Source organism: Homarus americanus, unplaced genomic scaffold (assembly GCF_018991925.1).
Source record: "Homarus americanus isolate GMGI-L3 unplaced genomic scaffold, GMGI_Hamer_2.0 scaffold2224, whole genome shotgun sequence".
NCBI lineage: Eukaryota > Metazoa > Arthropoda > Malacostraca > Decapoda > Nephropidae > Homarus > Homarus americanus.
In genome coordinates, this window is record NW_024712260.1 from 621,245 (window position 1) to 644,379 (window position 23,135).

The 23,135-nt window shown below is 37.3% G+C and overlaps 2 protein-coding genes across 2 annotated transcripts; one reads left to right on the top strand and one right to left on the bottom strand.

The window, feature by feature from the left end:
- Positions 1–242: 242 nt before the first annotated feature.
- LOC121859728 (thyroid adenoma-associated protein-like) lies at positions 243–15,785 on the bottom strand. Its single transcript, XM_042356672.1, has 6 exons — positions 15,687–15,785; positions 14,481–14,602; positions 13,623–13,708; positions 11,992–12,104; positions 10,938–11,234; positions 243–9,030 (listed from the first exon to the last, which is right to left on the bottom strand). Exons 2-6 carry the CDS (start codon positions 14,566–14,568, stop codon positions 4,029–4,031), a joined length of 5,586 nt encoding a protein of 1,861 aa, XP_042212606.1. The 5' UTR covers positions 14,569–14,602; positions 15,687–15,785; the 3' UTR covers positions 243–4,028.
- Positions 15,786–16,494: 709 nt separating this feature from the next.
- LOC121859788 lies at positions 16,495–21,843 on the top strand. The gene is made up of 7 exons (XM_042356771.1): positions 16,495–17,428; positions 17,732–17,927; positions 18,514–18,714; positions 19,108–19,233; positions 19,724–19,798; positions 20,346–20,444; positions 21,302–21,843. Exons 1-7 carry the CDS (start codon positions 17,169–17,171, stop codon positions 21,449–21,451), a joined length of 1,107 nt encoding a protein of 368 aa, XP_042212705.1. The 5' UTR covers positions 16,495–17,168; the 3' UTR covers positions 21,452–21,843.
- The last annotated feature ends 1,292 nt before the right edge of the window (positions 21,844–23,135 follow it).

A 23,135-nucleotide genomic window follows, 5' to 3' on the forward strand; every position in this document is an offset into this window, starting at 1 on the left:
ACATGTTGTATTGTTGTCATTCCTTTCTCTCTCTATGGTTACAACTTGATTTGGTTCAGTCTCTTTCACTGGAGTTCTCTATTTCAGTTTTTTATTTCACCTGCAATTGCTTTATGTTATGACCGTGGCATGTTGTAGCTCCTTGCTCTAAGCCATGATATTTGAGACTGTTTCACACCAATTTTAATTGTTCATAGCTACTGTAATGGCTGCTTCCTCAGAGCCTTGGTGTTTGTCGAGTGCTTCAACTTTGTGAACCCCTCATGCTTAAATGCCACAAGATAGTAATGAAAATAATCAGAAACCCTAGCATAGACAAATAAGTGATGAAGTAGAATTTGCCAAAGAAATGGGTTCAACAATGAATGCTGAAAGTGGAAATAATATTAGGAAGCAGGTGATGAAGACAAAAATATAGTCCCTGTACAAAAATAATGTTAGAAAAATTTTATGCCTCATAATTGGTGAATATTAAGTACACGGAGTTCTGAGGAGGAAATGGTTGTGAAAGAGATGCCAGTCTGGGTACATGTCTGGAAATTAGTGGAAGGCCTGATTTCTCTCCCCTGCTATGCTATAAATAGCTCTTCCCCTCCATCACCACTGTTTTATCCAGGTTAACTTGGTGTGCACAAAATTTAGTTTACATTTATTCTATCTAGTTATATATACTTTACATTTTCTCACTACAGTACTTCTTTTTAATTTGGTTGATTTTATTCAAAATACAGGACAATATGGTTGGGGGGGTGTGGGGTTGAGCATTAAAAATGTACATTTTTTAGAACCCTATGCTGTTTGCACCTTAATCAGTTCCATGTAAAATTATGTATGTGAAGTGTCAATGTTGTAGTAGTGGTATAAATGTTGTAAATTGTATATTTGAAGATATGACTGTACAGTTAGCTTTTGTAGAACAAGAATGGTGCAGTATTAATAGTGACATAATAAATTTACTCTTTAAGATCCATGTACTGAAAGGTTTAGTATTTGTACTTATAAGTTTGAATTGGTTTTTATTCAAGTTGAGTTCACTAGTAAATTATAAGTCAGAAAAATAAAAAATAAATTATATTTAAAAAATAATTTAAACACTTCTATTTTTATACCATTAAATTCTGTTGAAATATCACATATTTAAATCCCATATCTTTATTAAATGTTCAGTGATTTATATTAAATTTTCACCAGGCAAGTTGATTTTACATACCGTAACCTAATTTGTCTATGCATTTCAAAATACCGGCACTAAACACAGTACTGTACTACCTACTGATACAGTTTGTGCAGTACAGTATCTGAAATTTTAAATTTTCTGCCCTCTGTCCTCTTACAGATCAACTCTATGGATGCTAATACTGTACATGTACAGTAGAAAATAGTGATTGAAAATATAATGGCACTTAATTACTTATTCTAATTCAGTTTTGTTTCTCAAAACCTTTACATTTAAAAATTTGATTTCTAAATTGTCAAACAATAAAGAAAAGTGGTATGCAAAATTCACTTGTGTTTAATAAACATAAAAACAAAAGATTAAAATGATACTGTACATACAGTATCAATTTAAGGCCAAGGAGATGAGACAAGTGACCTAAGTGATAACCATAACAGAATACTCCCAGGAAGTCTCAGTCTTGCCCAAGTATCTTAATTCTCAGGTGAAGACTACAGGTATTTATTGTACACTCTCCAAAAAGTATCTTCAAGGTAGGATCCAATGAATTTCAAAACAAACCCTGCAACTGTTGTTGTCTTGGTAGGGTTGTCAAAATCCTTCATCCATTGTCATATTGTCTGGAACAAAATCTTGCAGATACCTTTTGGAGCGAGTGTACCAACTAGAGCACTTGTCAAACACTTTCAAATGCTTTTGTCCCTACAAAACACTATCATATGTATCTATACACTGCCAGACATTGCAAGCAATTTTGGAAAAATATTGTTTGGTTCAGTCGAGAGCATCATTCAATGACAAGACGAACCAGTTGTACAGTTGTGAGTCTGGATCATAATTAAAAAAAATAAAATAAAATGAATAAATTGTGGCCACCTCTCTGTCACATTGCCAAGTCGCCACCCTCCCACACACCACCTGCCTCCGTGCCAAATTCTTTTTGTCCATAACTGTACATTCTAAGGATGCTTGTGTGGCTCTTTAACCACACAAACACAGTACTGTAATATTAGTTACCATATATGCCATGGTGAACTTAGTGAGGCAATTTATAATTACTTTCTGGACAATGATATTGTAACTTGACAAACACAAACTTAAAAGACTTGAAAGGAAAATACATCTTTATATAAATTTGGTGCATCTAATAGAATCAATTCCTTTTATTATACTGTAACAGTAAAAATTTACCGTCATCCCTTGTGTCTCACAAAATTTTATCAGAAAATTCCCCTGGACATGACTAAAAAGAAGAGCAAAATCCAGTGTTTACAAACTGTATCTATGAAAATTACAATACTGTCTACCTTGCCATTTACGGTATATCAAGGGGTTTAATTACCTGGGGCAATGGTGATGAGCATATTTTCCTGCCAATCACATCATTTGTATTTACAACAATTAATGGTTACTATGAGTAAACAGATAAGGAAAGTTTTTTAGTGTGCCAAATGGAGTAAACAATTAGACCATCAAAGACACTTTATGTCCTGTGATGTCAGCACATAAAGTGCAAGTAGATCCCAAAGGCCTGATGGCCTTTTGGGGGCAGTATGGATACTGTACTAAGCTTTTGGTACACACACAAGTGTGGATAGCTGAGCACCTAACTGCCTTTGCTTCCCAACTGTACTGTAAAGTTAGGGTGACCGGATAAAACCCCAACGGACAAAACCCCAGTCTCATATATAAAATATAAAATAAAACACTTTTATGTTTAGGTTAGGTTTGATTAGTGTTGACAAATGACAACCCCGCTGGGGTTTTGTCATGGAACCTAAAGTTAGATACCCATTTACAACTGGGCAGACTGGAGTGGTCTGTATCCACTAACAGTAGTCACTGCGTCCCATAAATTGGTAATTTTCTGTAAAAACAGCTGCATCTACAATTAAACCAGGGATTATGGAGCAAGCTCAAACCACAATCCAGTGGTTAAGAAAAGTAAACTAAACATGGCACTGGTTTGTTTGAATCAGTCACAAATTTGGTTTACAAACTTATTTCCTCATTTTCTTGTATGATAAGGATAAAGCCAATCTCATGGGGTTTAATGACAGGAAGCTGATTCTGTGACTAATAATTTCTTGACTTAACAAAACCTAATTTCAAGCATTAAATAATAAAAAAATGTATGTTCCAAAATCAAGATCAATTGACTAAAAAAAATACAGCCATGAATCTATAATGCAGGAACTTGTTTGGTGTTGTGGGAAGACTTCACTGAATATAATAAAAATACAGTTACCTAAATTAAGAATTAATTAATTTTTTTTATAAATAATGGCAACTAATTCATTTTTACACATAAACATAAGTTTTGAGTAAAACTTATCTTGGCAGCTACCAGACTGTGGATGTGGCAGGTGTAATCACAGCTTAGTTACCTGTTGATTATTACCATCACCCTATGATCAAGGTTACCCAGTACTGCTATAGTTTTTAATCTTAATTTCCATGTACAGTATGTAAAAGTTACAGAAATTTGTGGAAGTAAATTTTTACCTGTAACTACACTGAAAATGACAATGGTACAGTATCAGAGTTGAGCTTTAAAATATTTCACTGCTTATGCAACAGATAACAAGAGGAAGGATCAATCATTAAAAAGCTCTTTAATTTAATGTTTTAATTCTTAAATTATTCTAAGCACTTTTTTTATTGTGCACATTTTTTTTTAACTGTTGCATGTCTTCACGTGTGCAGGTATTATGTCAATGGTTTAAAAAAATAATTTTCTGGGTAAAATATTTCAAATGCTGCTGTAAATCACCAGGAAAAATAATTAATTACTAGTTTCTCTTTTTCTTTCTCTCACACACGCACAAAGACATACTGTACCAGACCGTGCTTATGATAACTCATCCAAAATTTGACTGAGAAACTTCCCTTTAATGATGCTGTTTTTCAAAGCTGTCACCACTGATGATACTACAGATGAATCAGTGTGATAATGTTGTGTCAGAGATCTCCAGAGAGCTGATCGGCAGCCTAACCTCACAAGCCAGGTATCAATATTTTTTACACAATATAAAGCTCTGTCAGATGATGCTGAAATCTGCTGGAATATAAAATTGATATCTTGTTCTAGCAAGTTAAGAAAACTGGAAATGGAGAGAAATGTCCCTTCTTTATTTTCTATTTGCATCTTCATTAAGTTATCATTTTTCTGTGTGGATGAAAATATACAAAGAAGTGGCTCAATTTGAGACTTGAGAAATACTGGTGGGCTGAAGCCTGAAGGCCAGGAAGATAAAGTACAAGCCAAGGACCTGGCAGCTGTCCTGCCTACAGTGATATCTTCACTGTAAACATTCATTTCTCCTTTATCAAATACCCTGTCATCATCTTGTGTTAGTCCAAAGTCTTGTGGCAAGTCCTCCTTCAGTATGAGCTTCACCAGCAAGGATAATGCCTCTGGTGTTCTGATATTGCTGATTACATCACAAATTTGGGGTAACATCCTTGTAGACTGAAGAGAAAGCTGTGGTTGATCATGATGCCATGCCAACAGTCTCTCAACTCCCTTGGCAATAGTGTCACGTACTACATCCCAATCATCCTGCAGCAGCATTACCACTGTTTCAAACAATTCTAATTTGGCTGATTCAGATATATTTGGATGAAAAGAGAGGAATGGCATCAAGCCGGCTATTCCTTCAGCTACCATAAGACGAGAATCTAAGCTGTGTTCACTTGAAGAGTAGTTAAGAATCATTTCTAACCACTGATTAAAAGCATCTTCAAAGTGGTAAATAGGTTTCAATGATAAAAGTGTAATGACTACAGCAGAACTAAACTGTAGTACTGCTGGTATTAACTCCACATGGGGCTCTCCTTTGGTTTTGGATATGATAAGCTGCAGAAGGAGACCAAGTTGATTTCTCTCTATTAGCTCACTGTGGATTTCTTGAGGATGAAAGGCCTTACTTAATATATCATATATCAGTATTAGACACTCAGTATGAATTTCTCCATCCCTAACTCTGTCCATCAATTGCTTGATGATGAATTCTGGAGGATTTTGGAAATCAGCTATGTGCTCTAATACAGCAAGTCTTACTTCATAACATTCACAACTCAGAAGAGTTTTGATCATGTTTAATTCATTTGAATCTTCAAAAGGACAACTGGTACTCTGTATAAGAAACAGAGCTGCTTGCCTCTGACAAAGTGCTGACCAAGGCTTATTTGGTAATGTTGGGTCATTTGAATGGATTAGAGAAAGAGCTCCTGACCTAATAGGTTCTAATACAGGAGATATTTCTAGGATAAAATGTTCTGAACACATAAAAGTAAAGAGCTCTAAGGCACAACCACGTGTTACTAGACAAGAGTTTTTTTCTGTTGCTACCCATGATATTGAAATAACATTCATAATAATAGCACTTTTTTCATTGTCAGAAGTGATGCTGCCACTATAATTTTTCAACAACTTCAAAAGGCAGAGTAAGGAGCCATGAAGTTTATTTTGATCTGTGAGGCAAACTCCCATGCAAAGTTGATTTACAACTTGACAAAGATGACTAGGAGGCACAAGGGGAATAAGAGCATGAGAGGCAAGAGCACGAAGCTGCAGAACTGAGGAGGCAGCACACTGTAGAACAGCTGGGGTGAAGAAACTCAAGGATACAGCAGAAGTACGACCCTCAAGAGGGGCAGGGGACAACCTAGCCAGAAGCAAGAGTGTTGGAAATAATGCTGGCACCAATTTTTTTTCTTTCACACCTTCAGCTCCAACTTCCAATTCGTCTTTTAAAAAGTCAAAAAGTTCTGGATATCTCCTGAAAAACACTAAAGCAGACATGGCATTCTTCCGGCTCAGATCATCTTGTGTTTGCTTTACACCTAGCATGCGTGTTACCAGTGAGGCAAACAACAGAGCAGCTGAATTTCGTTCTGCCCAAGATGTGCTTTTATATCCCCGAATTGCAGCTTTAACTCCAGTAGAAACATATGGTATGACAAGATCTCCTAGTCTTGTATCACGATAAACTGCCCTGAGAATGTTGAAGGCATGAATCCTGGAGTCAGTCCCATCAGACTGACATTTTTCTGCCAGTGTAAGCAAGGTTGTCATGGTACTTTTAAGACACACTGCCCCCCTAACACTAGGTTCTGATGACAGCACTGCCTGAACAACAAATGGTACTCCAGCACTGCGACGTGTGGCACACAATCGGGTATCACTATAATTCTGTATGGAATTCAACACATCCCGAAGCCATTCCTCTGGTAGCTTACGGAGTTGTTCTTCTTCACACCGCCATAATCTGTCACATACTCTGCCAAACCCAATATATGACTGTTCAAAGGCTCCCCTATGTTTTGTCTCTGATAACTGTGTTAAGAAGAACTGACCTATTGTAGTCACATCTTCAACTGTGAGCACAGCTAAAGCATCAGGAGACAAGGGTACTTGTTGTATTAAGTCGCCCAATATTAAAGAAATCTCTTTTACACAGCGCCAGGCACAAAGTAGTAGCATTTGTGCACTTACAGCTTGAGCCTTCACTAATTCATCAGATTCTGATTCTTGTGAGAGTATAAACTCTCCTTCTTGAAACTGCTGATTTCCAAGGGATGCTTGCAAAGTAGCTCTTAAAGTTGCCAAGCTTTCTGGATTGAGATCCATTGGCAAATGGCCTTCTGGGGAGGAATTTCTTACTACTGGGGCTACTAAATCAGAAATTGTGTAGCAGATTTTCAACACTTCTTGTATCAGGTGAACCCAAAGGCCATGGCATGTGGTCAGTTCTGACTCTGATATATCAGAGATAAGCATTTTCAAACACAGGAGAAGTCCATACATGGGTCCTGAAGCTGCTGCCATCAGTAAACTTTCTTGTGCAGTCTGTACTTCTTTTTTAAGAGACTCCAAGATGTATCTACACAGGACCTCTCTTGGATTTTCAAAATTATATTCCTGCATAAGTCTTTCTTTAACCATCTTTACTGCTGCTGGTTGTTTGCACAAAAATTTGAACACATAAGCTGAAGTGAGTGAGTCTGGTGGCCTACATGATGAAGCAAAGCTCGAGGCTGCTTTTACAAGGGAGCATATTTTCATGTGTTGCTCAATTCCCCAATTTTCTTCAACCACAGAACACAGTATGTTAAGAGCAATTATCTTGTTGCACTCAAATGAGTCATTTAATACACATAGTAAAGTATCAATGTAAACTTCATCATTACTAAGTTGATTTATATGAAATATTTTCCCACAGTCTTGTAGAATAATATCATGAAACATCTGTAAGATGGTCAGTGCTGTGCTCCTACGAACCATGTTTGCTCCACAGTTAAGGCTCTCAGCCATCAATGAGAATAGCTTTGTGCAAAATAATGACTGCTCACTGATGGTTGTATTGGTTAAACATTCATTCTCTTTATTTTTTCCTGATTTTATTAAGGCTCCTGAACCATCCTTGATTCTCTGAAACAATTTCTTTGTACTCTTCACCAACTGCTGCCTATATGAAGGGCTCTGAGAAGGCATACTATAAATGTAATAGTCTAAAATAAGGTCTAGTTCATGTTTCTCAAGAAGTTCAGTAGATTTAGGGCTCTCACACAGAAGACTAAAAGCTGCTATCCTTACTGATTCTTCCTTGTGTGACAAGCAGAGCTTAATGGTCCTATATGGCAAAATACACCTCCACATACTACTATCATTCTCATCATACCTGGACTGGCATGTTTTAAGCCAGTGAGATGAATATCTGCCAATTTTCACACACATTATAAGGAGACATAACTTCTCACTAACAGGGTCCACTGAGCACTGAACAAGTCTTGCCACAGCAATATCAAGACTTTCTGGGCATGTAAAAAGTAGCTTCTTGAACAATAATTCATACCCAAATACTTGCATTTCTTTGGAAAAGGAATCAATGAAAATAGTAAGCCAAACATTTTGCCAAACCACAGATGATACTTCCTTCACATGTTGCTTGAAAAGAGCCTCTAACAGTTCTGCTGCATGACTGGCCATGGCTGGATCCTTCATATAATTTAGGAGCTCATTTGGCAAGTTCGGGTAAAGTTCCAGAAGGGTTTGGGCGCCTACCACAGGCACCATACAACTCACAGCACTACATCTATATTTTCGTGAACTCAGCTGATTCAGGAACATCTTGCATATGTTTAAAAAATAGTGCTTACTGCTTTCAAAATCAATTCCTTGCATTATCTTTATTAAATTCATAAAACTTTCCTTTGTGGTATGTTTGACACTGTCCAAGAAATGATCCCAAGCTAACCAAAGATAGTCCAAAAGACTTGTCAATACAGGACACCTCAGATTTAGTACATTTTTCAAATCACCTACTGCAAGAGGAGACTGTAATGCTTCTTGAGTTCGCAGAGTCCATTGAAACACAACTCTTATCATACTAACAGCAACATTACCATCATTAGACTGAGAGGCAGAGGTAAGAACCGCTTGAAGCACTTGTACACCCAGGCAAGTGTCATCATGTTTAATATAAAGGTCCTTACCATGTGTGATACACAACACACCATTGATGAGAGCCAACTGTGCAACTCTTGCAAGATCACAATACTGTTCATCTCCATTTACAATAAGCTGGACAAGATGACAAAGTCTTCCCTGAGATATGACATTATGAATCACAACAAACAACTGACCACAATTGATTCTCAAGTCTAAAGGACAACTAGGATGTTGGACCACTTTCAACACAGCCTCTAGCAGTTCATGCATATCTTGGGATACAACAGTAGTTTGTACAGGACCACTGTAATACTGCTGGAAGTACATAGTACTGCTCTTCATCAGCTGCTGTATTTGCTGTAAGACAACACAAGCTTCTACTGATGATGAAGATTCTCTGAAAAGTTCATTTATTTAAATAATAACAAACCACACACCACAAATTTTCAGACTGATATAAAGCCAATTGAAAATTGATTAGCAAAATATTTATATTAAACTATAGTTGTAAAACAGAAATGGCTTCTCATTGTAGTCAATATATATATATATATATATATATATATATATATATATATATATATATATATATATATATATATATATATATATATATATATATATATATATATATATATATATATATATATATATATACTAAATTTGGACAAAAAAAAAATGCAAATACCATTGATGGCTAGCACAGGAGTAATTTAGATACAATTGGGAATATTGCAAAGAACCATGGGTGATTATGGAAGTGTGTGGGAGTGAGTGTTGTAATATAGTGATGATAATGTGAATAATGTTGTATTAGTGTTAGTGACTGAACATTCAAGTGCCAAGAATTGGAGGGAAATCAGTTCATGAAAATGTGAAACTTGGGTGGCTCATAGTACCGGTATGTTTTCTTGAATTTCATTGCAGAAACTATTATTTTAAAATAAACCTGAAAAATCACAATAAACACCTCATATATTAACATTTTATCCCATAATAATGCTTAGTATTGTAAATAATGTAAATATTCACTGAGAAATAAAAAATAAAAGATGGACAATCCAACAGAATCATAATGAGGTAATATAACATAGAAATTAAACAATGTATGCTGAGTTCAAATAATATATGATACCATATTAGCAGTGATGAGATTAAGGGACAATGCAAACCTAAAGCCAACTGGGCTGACATCTGTTGTTAGCACCTAATATGTCAGTGAGGTTATATTATCAGTGGTGACTTCAACATGGACTGGGACATGCAAATATACATTTTTCTATGGTACAAATATCTCCAGAGTCTGTAGAAGAGAATGAACATATGTGCTATAATGGTCCAAATCTGTGTAAATAAAAGAACACACAAAGCACAGTCTTTAAAATGATGTGTAGTTTATTTTTATTTATTTTTATTATTATTTATTGGGCACTCCCCTACATCCTTGTGTAAGGTGAAGCGCAGAAGCGTTTACAGTGCCCAACAGGGAATCATGCTAAGTTCATGCTTGCCTTTATGTCTCATGAGTCAAGGGCGTAGAAGCCTGAAGCGTCAAGGGCATAGAAGCCTGAAGAGTCAATGGTTTATGTCATCAAGTTATTGGAAGCTCCAACAACTTGTCCCTGAATACGAATTCACAACTTTCGATTTATACCAGGTACCTACTTTACTGCTAGGTGAACAGGGACTAATGGGGGCTAGGAAGTATGTCCAAACAACTTCCACCGGCCAGGGAATCGAACCCGTGACATCTCGCTTGCGAAGGCAAGAGCGGTACCACTCTACCACCAGCACCCCCTGAATGATGTGCAGTGTTTACTGGTAGTGGGAGAAGAGGGAGAGAGGTGTGGCTGTGCTGTAGGGCCCGTACATGCTGCTGATTGGTCCAGCCGCCTCCCCAGGTAATCACCAGCACTTGCCCAAAATACAACCCTTCAAATATTGTACATCTAATTTTTCTGACACTGATGATGACCTGGTACCTTGGGATATTGTTCATTCTCTTCTACAGACTCTAGAGATAAGACATTACAAGAGAATAAAGATTTTTGCATGCCTGTCAAAGTCGTCCATAAAATCCACTTTGCCTCATATACAGTATACCATTATTGTACTTTATTTCAATGCAGTGTTTATTTTTCTACTCAATCCAGAGCATCCAGTCTCAAAATGCTTCAGTAATTATTCCTAAACTTTTAAGTTAAATAACATTTCACATAAAAGAGAGTTTGGCTTCAATATCTTACCTTATTTAACATGCATTTGAGCTTAACAGTTATCTCATAAAAACTGAAAGATTCTTACTTGAAATTTTTATTCCAGAGGAGGGTTATCCCTTGTAGCATAGCCTGTATGATCCTGGGTTGGAGCTCTAGAATAGCCTCTTTACTGTATGTCTCTTCCTTGGTTTCATCACAACAGCTTCCTGCATCTTCCTGCTTCTGGAACTTGCAGAATAATGTACCTGCACCTTCAACAACAAGAGAAACTCCCTGCATCAGGACAATGGGGTCACTGGTTTGTGTTAAGGCACAGTTGAGCACAGTCATGACACTCTCACGGTACAACTGCGGGTAACTGTTGCCAATAGACGGGAGGGACCTGTGATTGAGAAACATCTGTATCATCTTGTCAACTCTGGGCATCCATTCTTACAAAATCTTGGAATAATCAATGAATATACTGTATATATATATCAATCATGTAAATGTGGAGGAACAGAGGCATAGGACACAACCAACCAACCAAAGATACATGTACAGGTATTTTACTTTACACCAAATACATCCTCATCCCTGAACCTTCCTTTTGTTATCTTAGCAATATACAAGATTAACATCAGATCTATTTTTTTGTACCAAATTACAGGAGCTGATTTTTAAAATAAACCTCAGCAAAAGGATCTAGGAGTAGCAAGACTATACTGGTCATAGAATCCTCTCAGTCTATCGTGTTTTTAATTTTTTAAATAAAAGTGAACAAACAAATGCCAAAAAGAAAATTTTATTGAAAAGGTTGTGTATATGAAAAGAACACTGGTACAGTTCCTTTAAATTTTCTTTCAGAGTGTACTGTACAGTATATACATTATGTATATGTGGGTTGTTTCATGTACACACAACACACAGCCTATTTTCATGTAAGAAATAACATGTAGCCAAGTATTTAATGAGAGTCAATTCAACAGATCAGATACTGATAAACATTTATATAAATTTCAAAATAATGACATTGCAGAACAAGGATTTTTTATAGAGCTCCGAACACCTCACTATGATAATTTGAATTACAATTAAAGACAGCAAAGATGTGGATATAAGACAAGAAAGACTAAAGACAGCCATTCACTCAAACTTACTTTAATATCTTGTTTCTCAGTTGAACTTTAGGCTTGAGCTGCAGCAGTGATGACACAAGGAGAGTACAACACACCCTGGCTGATGCTTCTGAACCTGAGGCTGTTACTACAAGCTGTAAATTAGAAATAATATTACCTACTTAAAACACAGATAATAATATTAAATAAGACAGCAATTCTAATTCTATAAATGAAATGACTCGTACAAAATTTTATTTATTTGCTACAGTTTCATTCCCAGTTACATGATATGATGCATAATGCTTCTTAGATACTGTATTAAAGTATGTACTGGTAAGTTTTTGAATCAGCTTTAGTGCGAAATGACAAAAAGAATAAATTTTCCACTGTACCATAATGTTTCACATCCACTCCATCTGCATATTAAGTTCATTTGTTATTTGAAACTAGTCTTTATTCTTCCGTTCGCACCCAAAAATCACCACAGTACAGAATCACCTTTCATACTTTTGACATTATATGCAGAACCATCTCTTACTTGTAACTATGAGTAAATACAGTACATTGTAATTTAATATGAATAAAGTGGAACTAGAATTAATACAGAGTCACTGTTTAATTACAGTATAGTAACAATAGGGAAGCAGCCAAAAACATATCACAAGTAAGAAGAGTTGCGGCACTGTGAGCCTTTCTGAATGGAAAAGTTTTAGTATTAAATGAAAGAGAAACTTGTATTAAAAAAGTTTGCTCTAAACATTCTGTATACCAGTAACTGTGAAGCTTTATGCTTCCACAACAGGGGTAGGTCAAGAATGTTACATGTACAAATGAACAACTCATATGGTACTACAGAGCCAAAACCTGATGGGTGAACAATAATAATGAAGATAAATATATGTAGATAGAAAGATAGATGCCTATTCAGCAAAAAATTTATATGCTTTCACATTTGTTTAGCATGTATCGTCCTCCCAAAAAAGTAGCGTTAGATTTTCTGTCGCTACAATTTGAAAAGCTAGATGAAATGCATTGATATGATCCCCAGTGCATCATCATAAGTTGGTACCTGGTTGCCATATCAACAACAGTTAAAGATGTGGGTAGGATTGGGGATGGTGGGGTCGTCCTTGTATGGCATATTAGACATAGTACTGCACTTCAAAAAAACAAGAAATCCATTAAGCTACCATATACTGTATTAATGTATGTATTGTACTGGGTAGAAGCATGACATATGTAAACAAGCCACTGATAATTACAATAACACTGGAAATGTTTTGAAACATCATAGCTGAGACCTCAAAACACACATTTCACCATTACGTTGTTATACTAACGGAGTTTCATTCATACTGAGTGCCACAATACTGTATTGCACTTGTTACATATTCATTTTTGTCAACCATGAACCTTCTAGAAGGCCATAGAAATTGTCTACCTTACCAGTTTTCCCCCATAGCTTTAAGGTACAGGTGTATTAACTTTTCCCAGTAAAACATTCACACTGATTTCTAAAAACTTATCCCTGCAAATGTTGAGAGCTTATTGTAGGTGCCAACTTACAAATATCAAACATTATAGATTATAGTACATACAGAAGAACTCAATATCCTATACGAAATATGGACTATAGTTTTTTTTGATGGAGAGAGAATAAAGAAACTCACCTTTTCCACTGCACCAACTTGTTGTGGGGGACTCTCAGGTGCAATGAGGTCTTTAAATGCTTCTTTAATGATTTCTTCAGCAGTTTCTGAAATAAAAAAAAAGTGTTAAATTTTTGTTTGCAAGCACTAATTTTCTTATACCTAAGAAGTTTTATTGCCATATGCTGCAGCATGGCACAAGACCATCACAATCAATGAGGGATCCTACACAGGCTATGGGCATCCTTCCCCTTTCATAGCTACCACTAGTTGCAATGGCCATTAAGTAAACTCGGTAGGTAGGTAAGACACTCCAAAGATATGTGTATTAGACTTATTCCTGGGTACAATTAGTAATAAAGGTTTTCTGTGTCAATAAACACTATCTCTATAAAGCTCTATAATCATGTCCTCTTTTCTGGGTATATTATCTGCTATTTATTCTATGGCTGATTAAAGGCTCCTCCTTACTGAACACTTGAGAACTATCTACATTAACTGTTCCCAACTTTTAACTTTTTTAAATTTGCAAAGCCTGATGCCAGCTTTTCTATGTAGTACTTGCTAATGTGATGAGACTACCATCCAGCAAAAGTCTCCAACAATGAAAAATTTAAGCATGAAATCCTATTTTATGGTAAAAGGTAAAAACCAAGAGACCTACATTTACCAGAGGTCTTTGCAATGTTTAACAATAGGAAACACTATCCACATTCACAAGGTCATTCTTAAATCTAATAATCTAATGCGTAAAAGTTTCTCAATTTTATGAATATGGTTCCAATTAAAATACTTGGGTTAAACATGATTCACCTAATTCACAAACAAAATTCTAAATACATGTCCTGCTTATGTAGTACAGTACAGTATTGTACTCACCTGGAGGAGGGTCTAGGACGAGTTTTTCCATGTGTGATTTCCGAACTTTTCCTCCTTTTATGGAAAATTCTCGGTGCGTTGAGTCCATGTTGACTAAATGTTTATCATATACAAAGGATCAACTGGAAGAAAATATTAAAAGCTTAATCGTATCAAATCTTTAAATTATAAAGTAAGAATAAATATGAAAGTATTGTATAACATGTAAATAAAGCACGGTACATGTATGTTACTCCATATTCTTGACGATCCAGCTCTTTCAAATACTGTACTTCATCCAGCACTTTTCAGCAAAAGGAATGACATCTAAGTGGTTTGTAGAAATTATAACTTCACTGCGACTTCATATGACAGTCACAAAGATGCTCCAGAAGCAAACCTAACCTACACAAAGAATTACTCAAATATGCAAGTTGTGCATAAACTAGTTCTTCTTGAGTGCCTTGATCAAACCAACACAAGAAAGATGACCAACTGCCCCAAGAGTTTATCTGTTCGAGAGTGCTGGATGAATATGATCTGTGGTATTTGTACCAATCAATAATCTAGCAAGGTGGCATACCAAAATTAATCATACAACAGTTAGCCCCATACTGGTAAGCTTGTATTTAATGAGCGTATAACCACTCATTCCGTTGTTTTCACTCGGTACTTTACTTTTACTTTATCCTCTTTGCCAATGATCAGTTTGTTAGCTGCTTGGACAGTTGGTCGTGTCTCTGTTACACACTGTTGGCAAGTACTGGTTCTAGAATGTACCTGTAGTCTGTACCCGTGCCAGTGTTGGTCAAGTCTGGTCTTGAATGAGCTCACACTACCGTCACAACACTCTCTGACAGATTGTTCCAAGAGTTCACCAGAGGTACGAGATACTGTTACATTATTTAGTTTATAATTCTAAAAATGATCCATCAATTAATATCATGTAGGTTTTGCCCTTTTTTTCTAAATTTTTTGTTTTGGCTAGGAGCTTTTAACACTACCACAATTGTCCACAAGAAACGGTTATCACGAGTGCATAAGAGCATAAAAGTAATTCTTGAAAACCATATCTCGTTAATAGGTTAAGGAGATAGTGCCTTCTACATATTCATTCCCCTAAGACAGGTAATAACTGGATCTTCTTTTACTTTATATATAGTTTACATGAAGACATTTTCTTCTGATAAGTTCACGTTATATTATATACAATTGATTTTTATTTACCGTCTTGCTGAATGTCTTCTTAGCTTATGCCATGTGTGGTGTTCTGTTGTTGTTGTTGTGTACATCTGTCAACATCTTCGGCGTTCGTCTATGAATCCGCATTTATAAACTAACTCCTTCCAGGGTGTTCGTGCAACTTCACACATCAACTGCACCTTTACTCCTTGCTACGGGCGTAATTTAATTTAATTTACCGTTCCATCATTTATAAGCTTATTAGCCGTTGGGTCGTTGGTCTGCATTTTGTTCCTCTGTCCTGGCTGGTCCACCCGGAGACGTTTGGTTGTCACTCTGGATTAAAAAAAAAAATGAACCAGGGAGTGTGGACATCCTATTGTCTCCCATTAGATCTACCCAGAATGGCTACTATTTGCATTACGTCAACTTTAATAATATTAGGTCTATTCTGTCAACAAAATACTAGTGTAGGGTGGTCTTGATGGGGTGTTGGGGAGGTCTTGTGGGGATGTTGAGGGAGGTCTTGAGGGGGGAGGTCTTGTTGGGGAAGTCTTGGAGGGGGGGGTGTTGGAGGGAGATCTTGTGTGGGAGTGTTGGATGACTGTTTTGAGTAGTGGACCATAAATAGTCCCTGCCAACGATTTTTTTTCTCTTTTCCTGCCTGTACTTTGTGTTGTAGTAGTGGCATTAACTGTACTGTATATTTTTTTTTTTTACGGTTTATTCCTCTCTCTCTCTCTCTTTCTCTTAACACCAACGTAATTTCTCCTGCACTCCCATATGTTTACTGACACACAGCTCCATCTTGAATATATAGTCAGCTTTTTCCGCCATACACGTGTGAGTTGACCGCCTCAGGGACAGGTGTCGTAGTGTGTACCCGCAGTCCTACTCCTACGTCCTGGTCGCGCTCACCACCACCACCACTTTACTCCTACAACACACTGCCAACAACTAATTTACGTAAATTCTATGAACTCAAAGTCGTCCACTGGAACAATATAATCACAGGGTTTATAAATGGCGTACAGAAATTGAAGGTGGCCATATTAAGTTCATATGAATCGTTCACTGGATAAAATGTGAGTGTTTATTAATTTAGTGTATGAAAATTAGGTGGCGCTGCACTAAGTTGTACTGAAGTTTCACCCCCCCCCCCAAAAAAAATGAAAACAAAGCTAACTGAATGAACCATAAGAGTGTTACATAAAGTGGTGTTCACATATTTACTCGACAGTGTAAAGCAGTGTTCCTAAGTAAGAGGATCAACTTGTCATAAAACCCAGCGGTAAGGGTTCGTGGACTCTTGCATACATCGTATCACCTGAATATTAGCAACGTTAGCTTATTTCACCTTAAGGTTAACCACCCCAAAGCTAATCCAACTCAAACCTAACATACCACTATATACCCCCCAATAGCATTAAGGTGATTAATCATCAAGTGAAATAAGCTAAAGAGGCTAATCATCACTTGATCCAATTCGACTAAAAAGAGCTGTAAGGTGTGTCTGTGACCGCGACCATGTTACCATTACGACTTGGAAGAAAGTTCTGGGATAGATTTTGTAGGTATGTGTTAGTATCAGTGTGTGTAGTGTATGTCCTTTACTCCCCTGCCAAGCCAGCACCTAAGAGACTCCCAGAGTTAAGGGAGACATTGGGTAAAGGAGTATTTGAGTACTACGTGGAGGTGGATCACTTGACCTCTGGTTCACAGGTGATGGTGGTGTACCTGGTCAAGGGTTCTCCCACCATACTACGACCCTTACACTACGTCCACAGGTGAGACACGACCCTTTAAACAGAAACCACGCACTGTACTACACGTGTTATGTCTATGAGAGATATCACCTTAGAAATACTGTGCACAGGAGAGAAACACTACTTAGATACACTATAAGGGATAGAAACACTATTTAAAAACACTGTAAGGGAGAGAAACACTACTTAGAAACACTGTGTAAGGGAAAGAAACACTACTTAAAAACAATGTTAACAGACGAAACATTACACATCAAATACAACTAACCTAAAAAAACATAAATCAGAAGAGAATTACACCAATATATCTTCTTACCCTGGCAGAGCTCAGCCACCGTCGCCGCTCATCCTCGGCAGTAGTGGAAGAGGGCGGGTGATGGCCGAGGAAGGTACATTGGTGCGGGTCGAAGATTACTTCACCCACCTCTACACACCTCAGGCCGACTGCAAGAAGCTCCTCATTCTTGGTGGGAAACACATATGCGGCGAGATTACGGATGAGTTAATGGACGGAAGCAAGGTATTATGAGTTTTGTGAGAATTGGCAGTTTATAATTAAACATTTTCTATGACTTTTAACATGTGGATTTTCTACCTATTTTTAAAATGTGTGTGTGTATGTGTTTGTGTAAAATAAACACAAGATGAATGTAAGTGTATGAGTGTATAAGTATACCAAAACTTCATCCCCTCCTCCTTCTCCCCCTACAGGTAAGAACATAAGAATGGAGGAAACTGCAGCGGGCCTATTGGCCCATACTGGGCAGTCCCGTTTACACCCAACCCCTATTGCTCATATGAGCATCCAACCTATGTTTGAAGCAATTCAGCGTATTCGAGTTAATGATGATATTTGGTAACTTGTTCCATTCATCCACTACTCTGTTTCCAAACCAGTGTTTACCTATTTCACGCCTAAATCTAAATTTGTCTAATTTAAAACCATTGTTACGAGTTCGCTCCTGGTTGGATAATTTGAGTACCTTTGTAATGTCCCCTTTGTTTAGCCCTGCCTTCCACTTATACACCTCTATCAGGTCGCCCCTCGCTTTACGTCTCTCAAGGGAGTGCAAATTAAGATGCTTTAACCTGTCTCTGTACTCAAGGTAGTGTGTATGGACCCCCCGCTGGACCTACCACCTGGTCGAGACCCTCAGAACTGCCTCACCCTCTCCTTCGGCATCCACGTAGACTCCACCTTCGACGAGGCCATGTCAGATCTTAACTGCGAGGTGCACATGTTCGACCTTCTCCCCGCGGCACCTGCCCATCTCCTCAACAAGTCTCAACACGCCTACTTTCATCAGGTCCAGTTTGTTTGCGTGGTCCAAGAGTCCTGTTATAAAAGTGATATATTCTTTTTCTTAGTCACCTTCAATTGGTAATTCTACTTCCAAGTTACCGATTACCTGAAGATTAAACACCCTGACTTATTTCATCTGATGATTAACTACTCTAAAGTTAACCCACCTCAACTTAACCTACCCAAACTTAAACTAACCTAACTTACCCTAACCTAATCCCCAGGTAGCGTTAAAGTAGTTAATCTTGAGGTGAAATAAGTTGTTGGTGTCTAATTTTCAGATGATCTTTAGTTACTTTAATAATGATAAGACAAATAAATAATACTGGTTTTATTTCTAAGTTAACGACAGCCACGTCTTTGTGTGTGTGAATTATTCCCGGGGGGTGTGTTACAGGTGGGCCTCGCTGACAGCCGCCGACAACACTACTTCCTCAACTTGGAGAAGGAGATTCCCATGGACACCCTCACCGGCATCATGATTAACAACAGCCTCACGGACCGCTTTATACACATCCTGAAGGTGGGGTAGTCTCCTGCTGGTGTAGCTCCTTCAAACCTTCACACTACACGACACATCATTATTAGTCTTATCAACCACACGCGTTATACGATCTCATTAAACAGTTCTCAAGTGCTTAGCTCACCATTTTCCTCACATATTTGCTATAAACTAACATTTTTATCAGTTAAAGATCTTAAGATGACAATATATTTATTTACTTATTATTTATTTATTTATTTATTATATACTTATTTATTTATTTATTTACATATTTCTATATATTTATTTATTGAGTACATAACACACGTGAAATCTTTCTTATTCTTATGTAAATGTAAGTGTTGATTTAATCATTATAAAATACGACCAATAGAACAAATTTAAGGTAACCTAAATTAAACATATATAGAAAGAGTAAACAATAAATAAATACCTTTGTAAATACAGTACAGGTGAATCTAATTTACCTGGAAAGACTTAATGAATCTTTAATGTGTCTGGTTGGCAGGTGGATATTGAGGACAATGAATGGGAAGTGTTGGAGCAGCTGATAAAGGATCCCATTCTGGACATTGTAGGACAGGTAAGGAGCCCCCCCCCCCACACACACACACACTACATAGAGTAACTGACAATGTTATAACTTTAGGATCACCTGAAGATTAGACACCCCCAGTTTATTTCACCTGATGATTAAACACCTTGACGCTAATCTAACGTGACCCAACCTAACCTGACCTAACTTAACTTGACCTGATATGACCTAACCTAACATAATTGAACCTAACTTAACCTAACCTAAACTCCCCTAGGTTTGATCATCAGGTGAAGTTAACTGCAGTGTGTAATCTTCAGGTGACCTTGATTCTCTTGTACACTATTTATTCTTAACTAAAATATTCTACATTTGCATTCGTTTATAAATCTAGGGACAAAGTTGGCTTTATATATGTATGAATAATTAGATAAGTTAATTATTTGTTACCTTAACAATATGCCATTATTATATTTTTTTCATCAATTATATTTTTTTACAATTATTTACATTTACTCTATTATATATCAACATTTACACTGTCTCCCATAATACATGTTCTCCTTCGCCCTGCCTCTGGTTTACCCTCGGCCAGCTTGCCTTAGAGGTGCACGCTGAGAACGCTCCCCTACTCTCACCTCAAGACCTCTTGGTGTTTATCCGTCGACGTTACGATTTACTTAAGGCTATTGAGGTGAGTGTGTGTGTCTCTATTGCCCACTCATCCCTCTCTGTCTATTTTCATCAGATTTTCTCTTTCTCTCCTTATTTTCTTTCTTGCTATTTTCTTTTTTTTCCATTTTCCCTCTTTATTGTCCACCTTTTCTTTCTCTTTTTCTATTTTCCTCCTCCCACCCCTTTCTCTCTCTTCCCGCCCTCTCTCTTCCCCCCTCTCTATTTCCCTCTCACTCCCTTGAAAAATTTCAGTAAATTATTATATTTGTTAGTATCTAATTTTTTTCTCAATATTTACATTTATATGACCCATTGATGTTATAGTACAGTTATACTGATGTTACTGATGTTGTTATTGATGTATACCCATGTTGATCCACATCCTATCCTCCATGCATCAAGATAAATCCAACCTAATCCACAACACATTCCTTCCTCCATTCACCAACATGGGAGTATTCATCCTTTACTCCATATTCCATCCTCCATGCAACAATATAACCCCTCCCTCTTACTCACTCCATATTCCATCCTCCATGCAACAATATAACCCCTCCCGCTTACTCACTCCATATTCCATCCTCCATGCAACAATATAACCCCTCCCTCTTACTCACTCCATATTCCATCCTCCATGCAACAATATAACCCCTCCCTCTTACTCCATATTCCATCCTCCATGCAACAATATAACCCCTCCCTCTTGCTCACTCCATATTCCATCCTCCATGCAACAATATAACCCCTCCCTCTTACTCCATATTCCATCCTCCATGCAACAATATAACCCCTCCCTCTTGCTCACTCCATATTCCATCCTCCATGCAACAATATAACCCCTCCCTCTTACTCCATATTCCATCCTCCATGCTACAGGGTCGTGGGTTCAGGATTGTGGCATACTGGAACAACAAGAAGAGTCGTACTTTCAAAGACGACTCGGGGGCCACACACAGAACCTGCGGAGAGATACTGTATATTAATTCCAATTGGTCTAACACTACATTCATGGCTGCCTTAATGTGATTCTGATGCTGTTATGCTGTACTGAGTCATAAGTGTGATTCTGGTCCGAATATTATGCTGTACTGATTCATGAGTGTGATTCTGGTGCTGTTATTAAGCTGTACTGCTATTGAGTTATACTGATTCATGAGTAGTGATTCTGGTGCTGTTATTAGAGGTATACTGATTTATAGGTGATTCTGATACGGTTAATTCTTGTTGTCAATCTAAATATCGGGGAATGTGTATAACTTACTTCATTTCATTATCAATTTACACATATCGATCTTCATATTACACACTGGATTATTCATCTCCTCATTCATTCATTTATTGTTTATGTTATTTTGTTGGAGAATATTTGTATTTATTTATTTACGTGTGCTCTATATACCATCTGATGCAAAAGGTAAACAAACAAATAAATAAATAAATAAATGTTTCTGTTAAAATTGTTCTGGTTGATGAAAATTAATTAATGTTATTTATGGTAATTGTGAATTGAATAAAGTTGGAGGTTATTTATGATATGTTTGTGTTTATTTACATCCACCTGACTCAGGATACAGGTATTAATCACGTTATTTAAAGGTCATGCTAGATGCTCAAAGTTGGTATGGTGTATACTGTTTATGGAGCCTGTGTGTGTGTGTGTGTGTCTGTACGTTAGGTCAGGTTAAGTGTGTAAGATATAACACGCCAATACTAAACCTTTTTGTCCAGATTATCTCGTCACAAGCCAAGTTGTCAGATTGTCAACAGTTCCTACCATTAAATTCCTCGTAACTAAATATACATGAACGTCTTAATTGGTTGACTTACATATAAGCACAAAATTACTATCTCAAAATGGAATTAGTTTTATTAAGAGATTACCGGACCTTACATGACAGACGTTCGCTTAACACCAGACAAAATTAAGGTAGTGAGTCTTAGGAAAGATTCTCTTACTTGGCTTTTCCCTTTATAACTGTGAACCCGGGCCCAGGTCAGCCTCTGTGAACCCGGGCCCAGGTCAGCCTCTGTGAACCCGGGCCCAGGTCAGCCTCTGTGAACCCGGGCTCAGGCTAGTCTTTGTAAATCCAGGCTCAGGCCAGCTTCTGTGAACCCGGGCTCAGGTCAGTCTCTGTGAACCCAGGCCCAGGCCAAGCTCAACAGATGAAGAATGATCTCATTTGTAATATGCGGTAACTTGTGGGTCATCAAGGAGACTGGAATGTGATTTAATGAAGATGAATGATTCCAGCAGCCACAGAGGACGGCAGACAGGCTATACTTTGTAATTTTAAACTGCCTATTATCTCTCATCTTACGTCTTGGCAAAGTCTTTTTTTTCCCTTGGGTTTTGAATATGTGTAGTAATACGTAACTTTTCTACCACAGGTGTATATGTTGTTCTTGTGTGATCTTAAACTCATTGTGTGATTTCAAACTCTATATTATCGTGTAAAAGGTAACTCCTCAACGCTCTTGTATTTTTGTACTCTGATATTTAAGTCCATAAACTCACTTTAAACTTCTACTACTACGTCACACACACACACACACACACACACCTGAACCCCGGGACATGAACCTTTAACATTATCCTGCAGTTTGATTTTATCCTCTGTCGGATCCTCTGAACCATGAAATGACAGAGGAATAGATGTCTAACCGTCCATCCGCCCCTTTGACCGTCCGTCCCTGTCATTCTTTCCGTCCG